Raw genomic sequence first — 8,722 nt, 5'->3', positions numbered from 1 at the left:
CCCAGCTACTTGGGAGGCGGAGGCAGGAGACTGGCTTGAGCCCAGGAGTTGGAGGTTGCTGTGAGCGTGATGCCATGGCACTCTACCCAGGGGGACAGCTTGAGGTTCCGTCTCAAAAAAAAAAAGAAAAAAGAAAAGAAAAGAAATGGTGCAAAGACTTTCAGCAGAAATGGGCTTGCCACCTTCCTTTGCCAGGTTAAAAGACCCTGGCTTTTAACTCCTCTTCCCCAGGTTCAGGGAGATTACTATGGAGATCTCGCTGCTCGCCTGGGCTATTTCCCCAGTAGCATTGTCCGAGAGGACCAGACCCTGAAACCTGGCAAGATCGATATGAAGACAGATGTGAGTGTCATGAGGGCTGGCAAGAACTTGGAGGGAGGAAATAGGTTGTGGTAATGGGCAAAGATGCTCCTACCCTGGGCTCCCAAGGTGTGTGTACTGGACAAATTCTTTCCCAATCTCAATTTTATCACTACCTGTAAAATGGGTCTACTTTGGAGGTACAAAGATTAAAGGGCTCTAGGCTAATTTGTGTGGCCAAACCTGGCCTATGTGGCTACTGCCTTTGCTAAATCTAGCGTTTGCTAGATCCTTTGTGGTCTAACTGCTGGTTTTCTCTCCACTGTTTCCCCTTTCTCTTTTTCAGAAATGGGATTTCTACTGCCAGTGAGCTTTGCCTACTGCTGTCCCTGCCGGTTTTCCTCCCTGACTTTATGCAAATACATCGACTAAGTGCAAACTGCCTCTCGCTGTCGTCTTTGGGGTGGGGAACGTCCGAAGGAAATGTTTCTCCAGGTTCCTGAATCTAGCCAATCAACCCCACTGAATGTGGTAACGCAATCGTTGCTAGGCAGATGTTACTGACGAGAGCCCTTAGCTCCAAGCCGGGTACTTAGGTCGGGTTCCTAAGCTTAGATCTTAGATACATCGAAGGAGAACCCTAAACACCACAACTGGGGCGTTATCCTTCCCATTGGTCTTTAGAGGACACTACAATGAGAATGAGCCATTCGGACCACGAGGAGGACAAAAATAGCAGAGCAAAGGTTTCCTTGAAAGAGTATCTGCAAAGGGAAGTTAGAGGCAACTTGTGCGTATCCCCACCCCACCTCCCCCCAATTTTCCTTTTCTTGCCTTTGAGGCCCAAAACCTCTCCCGACACCTCAAGATCGCCTCTCTTGCAGGTTCTGTCAATCCTGCTCCTGTTCCCTGATTTGCATTCATATCCCCGCCCCCACGTCCGCTGCTACCCAATCCAGAGACTCTGCTCTGCCCCCAGACTGCTGACCAAATCCGTTCCTCAGCTCGGGGAAGCATCTCTGTGCTGTCCTTTTCTGTTTGCTCAACCAATCGCTCCTCTTGGTTCCGCCCCTTTTTACTCGATCCTCTCTCACTACCAATCCGCGCCTTTTGTCTTGCCTCCCGCCCGCGAGTTCTCCATTCCCTCCCTCTGGAAGGCGTGGCCTGGTATCCCGCAGCCTTAGCGGGTCGCGCCGGAGGGGGGGGTGAAGGCGGAAGTGGCGGCGCCGGGCCCGGGGAATAGGAAGGAGCCGGGGCTGCAGCCGGAGTGGAGCGGCTGCCAGCCGAGGAGCAGGCGCGGCCGCGGCGCCATATTGCGGCCCTTAGCGGCCGCGATCGAGTCATGGCCGAGACCTACGGTGAGGGTGGTTGGCCAAAGCCAGGGTCTGGGGTCTCGACCGAGAAAGGATGCGGCCTACGGGAACGGGGCGGAGCTTTATACACGAAGGGGCGGAGTCTGCTGTTTGGGGGCAGGGCCTAAGTGGATGCTGGGAGGGATCTAGTGGGTCTGGGGCGGAACCTAATCGATTTGGGTGGAGCCTGAGGGTCTGGTGCATGGGTAAAATAGATCCAGGCGGGATTTGAGGGAGCTGGTCTTGGGGGATTCCGGGTAGATGTTGAGGGAAAACGTGAGCTTTAATGATCAGGGCGGAGCCTGCGTGAATGGGACTGGACAGAGTATGAATGAGGCGGAGCTGACTGTAAATGTCAGAGGTCAACCCTGAATGGATACTCTGGACCTTGGGGCAGATCTGACTTGAGAAATCTGGAATGGGGTTGGGAATGGATTGTCCTCGAATTAGTGGTGGTATTTAGTTGCAGGGAGAGGGGCTTAAGCTTGAGAATAGGGACAAGATCCTGAGCAAAGAGAGGGAAAGAAAGGTTGAGAATTGGAAAATCGCTCGGTGCTCATAGCCCAGTGGTTAGGGTGCAAGCGACATACCACCGAGGCAAGCAGGTTCGAACCCGGCCCGGGGCCTGCTAAAGAACAGTGACAACTGCATCAAAAAATAGGCGGGTGTTGTGGCAGGCGCCTGTAGTGCCAGCTACTTGAAAGGCTGAGGCGAGAGAATCACTTAAGCCCAAGAGTTTGAGCTTGCTGTGAGCTGTGACTCTACAGCATTCTACTAGGGCGACAGTGAGACGCTATCTCAGAAAAAAAAAAAGAGAGAATTGGAAAATCATTATCAAAGCATGAAAAATTATGTACAAAACGAGGTGGTAGTGGTGGGGAAGTTCAGACTTAGAAGTCAAAGGGAGCTGCATTATTTCAACAAATACACAAAAGGAGGGGGAACATGTCTGAACACCCTGAGGTGAGAACCAGCTTGTCGTTTTGAGGGAATAAACTGAAGACCTAAGACTATAGTGTAGTGAAAGAGTTAGAGGATGGTAGGAGGAGAGGGGTCTAGATTGTAGTCCTTGATAAATGGCTTTGAAGAGCTATTAAATGTAATAGCTAAGAATTGGATTCTGGAGCCCCCTGGCCTGGCTTTTGAACTTAAACTCTGCCTAATTGTATTACCTTCCACAAGTCAGTTAACCTCTTTGGCCTCAGTTTTGTCATCTGGAAAATGAGGATAATTTTTAGTATACCTCCCTCATAGAGTTTTCCTGAGGATTAAGTGAGCCATTAATATATATAAAAACCTTTAGAACTGTGCCTGGCCCATGGTAAGCACTGCATAAGCATAATTTGTTACTTTATTCTGTTGCTTTATTTCTGCCTGTGCCTCTTTTTCTCTCTCTAACTGTGTTGGTTTCTTGGTTTCTATTTTTTTCACTGTGTCTTTCTTTCCCTGGGGTCTCTCTGATTTTGGCTTCATCTTGTCAGACTTCCTCTTCAAATTCCTGGTGATTGGCAGTGCAGGAACTGGCAAATCATGTCTCCTTCATCAGTTCATTGAGAATAAGTGTGAGTTTCTGGCAGTGGTCCTGGGACCACTGAGCTGTGGTGATGGGCATGGTGTGGACAGGGGAGTGGTGGGCAGCTGGTGAAGTGGGCAGGGCTGGCCATAGGTACAACTCCAGTGCTGGTTTCTTGGTTCTTGCCTTGCTAGGTTCTCTTTGACTTTGCTCACCTCCACAGTGGGAATGGGTTTGTAGAGACTGAGAAGGCCTCGGAGGATGGGGGATCTTCTGAGCCCCTCCTCTGTCTCCTCTCCCCCTCCCTCCCAGTCAAACAGGACTCTAACCACACGATTGGCGTGGAGTTTGGATCCCGGGTGGTCAACGTTGGTGGGAAGACTGTGAAGCTACAGATTTGGGACACAGCTGGCCAGGAGCGGTTTAGGTAGGTGGGCTGGGTTCCCAAGGGAGGATGAGGAAAAGAGGAGGGAGAGGGAGATATGTGCAGAGTCACTCAGAGACTCGGAGTGAGAGAACAGGTGAGGCAGGAGAGAAATAGAGACCATGGTTAGCAGGTATATAGCCAAGGATAGAGGAGATCCTAGAGAGAAGAAGAGGTAGAAAAAGTGAGGCTAGGGATGGGGTGAGAGTAGAGATTAAGACACACTAAAACAGTAAAAGAGGAGGAAACATGAGAGGCACACTCACAATGGGAATGAGAAAGAGACAGAGTAAGAGAGATGATGAGAATGATAAAGGAGGAAAGGAGACACAAAGAAAAACAGAGGTCAGAAGCAGAGAGAGACAGGGAGAGTCTAACAGGTGTAACCACAGAGATGGAGAAATGGGCATGTTGTGGGAAGAAAGGTGTGTAGGTCTTCTGCAAAAAAGTTGATAGACACAAAGAAACCTTGAGAAGAATCTGAGAAATATAGAGACAGAGAACAGGGAGAAAAACAGAGGGAATTCAATCCATGGAAAAGTGTGGTTTCTGGGCAGCAATGAATAGCTGCTAAATTAACCCTCATGTATTGGTTGACTGCATGAGGCATGTGGAGCCCAGAGACAGAGAGAGAAGGTAAAGGAGAGACAAGAGTGTGACATGGGCCAGGTCCACAGTAAGTGCCCAGTAAATGCCTGTGGAATGATTACATGACTTCTAGAGGACTCAGACTAGTGAGATAGGGGAATGTAGAGAGTAGGCTATACTGGGAAGGAGGCCTCCATCAACATAGCAGGAGAGGGACTAGCAGATGCTGCATAGCACTAGGACAGGACAAGGGGAGATGCTTATAAAATGCTGAATGGATGAGTGGATGAAATAATGGGAAGGCAAGGATGAGGATGAGAGACCCAGGGCCAGAGTGACAGAACTGAAAAAGAGACAAGGTGGAACCTGCAGCTCAGTGGATAGGGTGCTAGCCACATGCACCAGGGCTGGTGGGTTTGAACCCAGCCCAGGCCTGCTAAAACAAAAAAATAGCTGGGTGTTGTGGTGGGCACCTGTAGTCCCAACTACTCGGGAGGCTGAGGCAAGAGAATCACTTGAGCCTAAGAGTTTGAGGTTGCTGTGAGCTGTGATGCCATGACACTCTACTGAGGGCAACACAGTGAGACTCTCTCAATTAAAAAAAAGAAAAAGAAAAAGAGATGAAAGAAACAGAGAATTAAAGACACACACACACAAAAGACACAGAGAAAGAAACAGACCAATGAAGAGGTACAGAAAAGGCTGTGCACCCGTAGCTCAGTTTTAAGGGCAATGGGCACATGCTCTGGGGCTCATGGGTTTGAACCTGGCTTGGGCCTTTTAAACAAAAAAGGCAAAACAAAACAAAAAAATAGCTGGGCGTTGTGGTGGGTGCCTGTAGTACCACCTACTGGGGAGGCTGAGGCAAGAGAATTTCTTGAGCCCAAGAGTAGGTAGTTGCTGTGAGATATGATGCCAGAGCACCCAATTGAGGATGACAAAGTGAGACTCTGTCTCAATTAAAAAAAAAAAAAAAAAAGAAGAGGTACGAAAAGACAGAGACACAAAGAGAGACTAAGACAAGGAGATTCAGAGACAGACAGAGGCAGACAGACAGCTAAATGCGACAGAGGCTGAGAGGCAAAGAGAAAAACTACAAGGCAGAGACAAAAATTGTATGGTGACTAGACTAAGGCCAGGTTTGGGGGGATGGGCCAGCAGGAAAAGGGGGCCTCCGAACCACCAGTCTTTCTCCACAGAGGGGGGCAGTCTCGGGGCAGACCCCAGCCTTAGGGGTGACTGGATCCCCCTGGCTCCACAGGTCAGTGACACGGAGTTATTACCGAGGGGCGGCTGGAGCCCTGCTGGTGTACGACATCACCAGGTAGGTGTACAGAGGAGATGGGGCAGGGCAAGGCATGGGTGGCCACTCTCCTGTGCTGCCTCCCTCCTCTCACCCTTCTCCACAGCCGGGAGACATACAACTCATTGGCTGCCTGGTTGACTGACGCCCGCACTCTGGCCAGTCCCAATATCGTGGTCATCCTCTGTGGCAACAAGAAAGACCTGGACCCTGAGCGGGAGGTCACTTTCTTGGAGGCTTCCCGCTTTGCCCAGGAGAATGGTGAGAACTGTGTAGGGGGCCAGGTGGGAGGAGAGGAGAAGGCAGAGCTGTTGAGGGGGCCAGGCCATCCACAGGGACTGTGGGCTTCCAGGCTCTCAGTGGCTGTGCACAGCAGGGGAATGTGGAGGTTCAGAGGTCTAGGTCAAATCTGAGTATTGCCATGTGTGAGCTATGTGACCACTTCAGTACTGTTTCCCCACCTGAAATGTGGGATCATATTTCTGCTTCACAGTGGCTGTGATGGTTAAGGGAGGTTGTCCATGGGAAGCCTTCCACATGCTGATAGGAAGTGACTGCTAGATTAATGTTGGTTGCTAAGGTGGTTTCTTTTTTTTAGACAGAGTTTTACTTTGTCAGCCTTGGTAGAGTACTGGGACGTCATAGCTTACAGCAACCTCAAACTCTTGGACTCAAGCAATCCTCCTGCCTCAGCCTCCCAAGTAGCTGGGACTGACTATAGGTGCTTGCCACAATGCCCAGCTAGTTTTCTTTCTATTTGTAGTAGAGATGGTATCTTGCTTTTGCTCAGGCTAATCTCAAACTCCTGAACTCAAGTAATCCACCCACCTCAGTTTCCCAGTGTGCTAGGATTATAGGTATGAGCCATTGTACCTGGCTGAAAGGCACGTTTTGTGAATAAGGGAGATGAGATGGGACAGATCCCAGGATAACAGGCACTGGTGCTAAGGGAAGCATACTGATAGGCCATGTCCAAAGGTTGGCAAGAATAAACTCATTAGACAACATTGTGTTGGCCAAACCAAATGTATCTGCTGGCTGGAGTCTGTTTCCCCCATTTTGAAAACTCCAGATTTAGAGGAAGGTTTGCCATCAGAAATGTATAGGTTTGGATCCTGGTTCTAACTAACTGTGAGGCCTTGTCATGGAGCTAATGAGTAGACTCTGGTGGGCCTGTGCTGGATGGAGCTGAGGATACAGTGATGAAGAGAACCCTAGGCCCAGCCTGTATGGAAGGACAGACCCATTTCCAGACAGTGACAGACCAGAAGGGTCAGGGCTAGATGGAGAAGCACTGGGAGAGGGGTCAGAGCCAGGATAGCGGTGGGCCAGATAGAGGGTAAGAGTGGAATGGGGAGTACAGGAAGAGGGGTAGGAGGATGGGGACAATGTGGATAGAGGGGTAGGAGGACAAGGAGCATGGGAAGAGGGGCACAGGAGGCACCTGTCCCAGCCTAGGGGATCGAGGACTCTGGAGGACAAGCTGTGTGTGCTGAGGTCTGAAGGAAGAGCTCAGTGGACATATGAGGAGGGAGACATTCATGGCAAGGGAACAAGATGTGGGGAGGCCAGGCTGGGTGGAACAGAATGAGAGCCAGCGGGTGAGAGTTGGAGTGGAGGATGGGGTCTGACTGAGACCCTGACCCTCAGAGCGTCTATCCCTCTAGAACTAATGTTCCTGGAGACCAGTGCTCTCACAGGCGAGAATGTGGAGGAGGCCTTCCTGAAGTGTGCCCGCACCATCCTCAACAAGATCGACTCAGGTAAGGCCCCGCTGACCAGAGTGGAAGTAGAAAGCAGGGCCAGGGGTCTCCAAGGGACCTGTCATGACCTCTCCCCTTTCCCACAGGTGAGCTAGACCCTGAGAGGATGGGCTCAGGCATTCAGTATGGTGATGCTTCCCTTCGCCAACTCCGGCAGCCTCGGAGTGCCCAGGCCGTGGCCCCTCAGCCCTGTGGCTGCTGAGATCTGTGGAGTTAGGTAGGTTGCTGGGGGCTCAGGGAGGAGTGATTTCCTGGTGTTCCGGAAAGGGGGAGCATGGAGTGGAGACAGAGACACAGAAAATGTGATGACGAGAGAAACTGAGTGAGAGAGAAGGATGCAAAAACACATGAGTTAAAGGGGCTGTCATCCTGGCTGCAGGGAATCCACCTGTCCTTTCCAGCTGCAGACCACTGCTAGCTCTGGGTCTCACCTGCCCATTTATAGTTCTTCACCTACTTACTGAGCACCAGGCCCTGCTCAAGGCACCAGGGATACAGCGGTGGGGAAAACAGACAAAAAGATCCCTGCCCTTGTGGAGCCGACATCCTCCTGTAAGGAGACAGAGAATAAACAAAATACTTAAGTAACTTATGTGGTAGTGAGGGAGGTAAGAACTGTGAAGAAAAATAAAGCAATCAAGGAGGGCTGGGAGGATGGAGGAGTGCAATTTTGAACATGATGAGGGAAAGCTCACTGACAGGTGATATTAGAGCAGAGGAGGGAAGGGAGGGAGTCCTGTGGGGATCTGGGGCAAGAGTGTGCTTGATTGAGCACAGCAACTGCAGTGCCTTGAGGTAGGGTCTTGCCTGGTCTGGGTGAGGAAGAAAGAAGAGGCCAGTGTGGCTGGTGTGGGGGGCGTGTGTGTTTGGCAGGAGGTATAGCATGAAATAAGACTGAGAAGAGGGAAGCAGATCAGTTAAGGTCTGTGAACTAGGGAGGGCTTATACCCTGGGTGGGAGCCACAGGGAGCTCACCTTCTGAGCAGAGGTGGTTACCAGATGCCAGTGAGGAGGCTATTGCAAAGTCAAGGTAGAAAGGACCCAGAGGCGGGCAGAGGAGAGGCTGAGAAGTGGATGGGTCTGTATCCTTCCTGGTCTCTCTGTCTCTAGTCTTGGTCCCTCTTGATGTAGCCACTGGGTCTTTCTAACATGCACATCTGCTCCTATCCCTCCCTGTTTAAAGCCATCCATGGCTCCCAGGGTCCATGGGACACAGCTGAAGCTCCTCAGCCTAGTGTCTGAGCCTCTGCAGGGTCTGGACACTGTCATTCTCAGCCGCCTCAGCTTGTACCTCTCCCCACCTCTTAGGCTGCTCCAGCCACCCTGAAGTTCTTTTTGTTCCTCTGAGCCTTTGCTTATGCTTTGCTTCTGTGTGGAACACCATTCCTGCTCTCTTCTCCCTGGTTAGACCCAGCCCCCCCGCCCAATAAGAAGCCATGCTTTTTCTTCCATGCTTGCTCCAAACTTCTTTTTTTTTTT

The 8,722-nt window shown here is 50.8% G+C and overlaps 2 protein-coding genes across 3 annotated transcripts in view; both read left to right on the top strand.

Annotated features, from left to right (window-relative positions):
* The window catches only part of MIA (melanoma inhibitory activity), a 2,811-nt gene extending 2,071 nt beyond the window's left edge, over positions 1-740 (top strand). Inside the window, exons 3-4 of one of the 2 annotated variants that reach the window (XM_023508233.1) lie at positions 232-342; positions 647-740. In XM_023508233.1, the coding sequence (XP_023364001.1) occupies positions 232-342; positions 647-670 (135 nt within the window). In that variant the 3' untranslated portion in view covers positions 671-740. The remainder of the gene's footprint in view (positions 1-231; positions 343-646) is intronic. The other variant, XM_023508232.1, reaches the window with a different exon arrangement.
* A 743-nt stretch (positions 741-1,483) lies between these two features.
* RAB4B (RAB4B, member RAS oncogene family) overlaps positions 1,484-8,722 on the top strand; it is a 9,843-nt gene continuing 2,604 nt past the window's right edge. The window contains exons 1-7 of the mRNA XM_003802095.2: positions 1,484-1,658; positions 3,134-3,214; positions 3,478-3,592; positions 5,439-5,501; positions 5,587-5,741; positions 7,148-7,243; positions 7,330-7,460. Of these exons, the coding sequence (XP_003802143.1) occupies positions 1,643-1,658; positions 3,134-3,214; positions 3,478-3,592; positions 5,439-5,501; positions 5,587-5,741; positions 7,148-7,243; positions 7,330-7,445 (642 nt within the window). The 5' untranslated portion in view covers positions 1,484-1,642 and the 3' untranslated portion in view covers positions 7,446-7,460. The remainder of the gene's footprint in view (positions 1,659-3,133; positions 3,215-3,477; positions 3,593-5,438; positions 5,502-5,586; positions 5,742-7,147; positions 7,244-7,329; positions 7,461-8,722) is intronic.

Source organism: Otolemur garnettii, unplaced genomic scaffold (assembly GCF_000181295.1).
Source record: "Otolemur garnettii isolate 467f Iridium unplaced genomic scaffold, OtoGar3 scaffold00233, whole genome shotgun sequence".
In the NCBI taxonomy this organism is placed as follows: Eukaryota; Metazoa; Chordata; class Mammalia; order Primates; family Galagidae; genus Otolemur; species Otolemur garnettii.
Note: the sequence above shows the minus strand (reverse complement) of the source record. Positions and strands in the feature narration are given on the sequence as shown.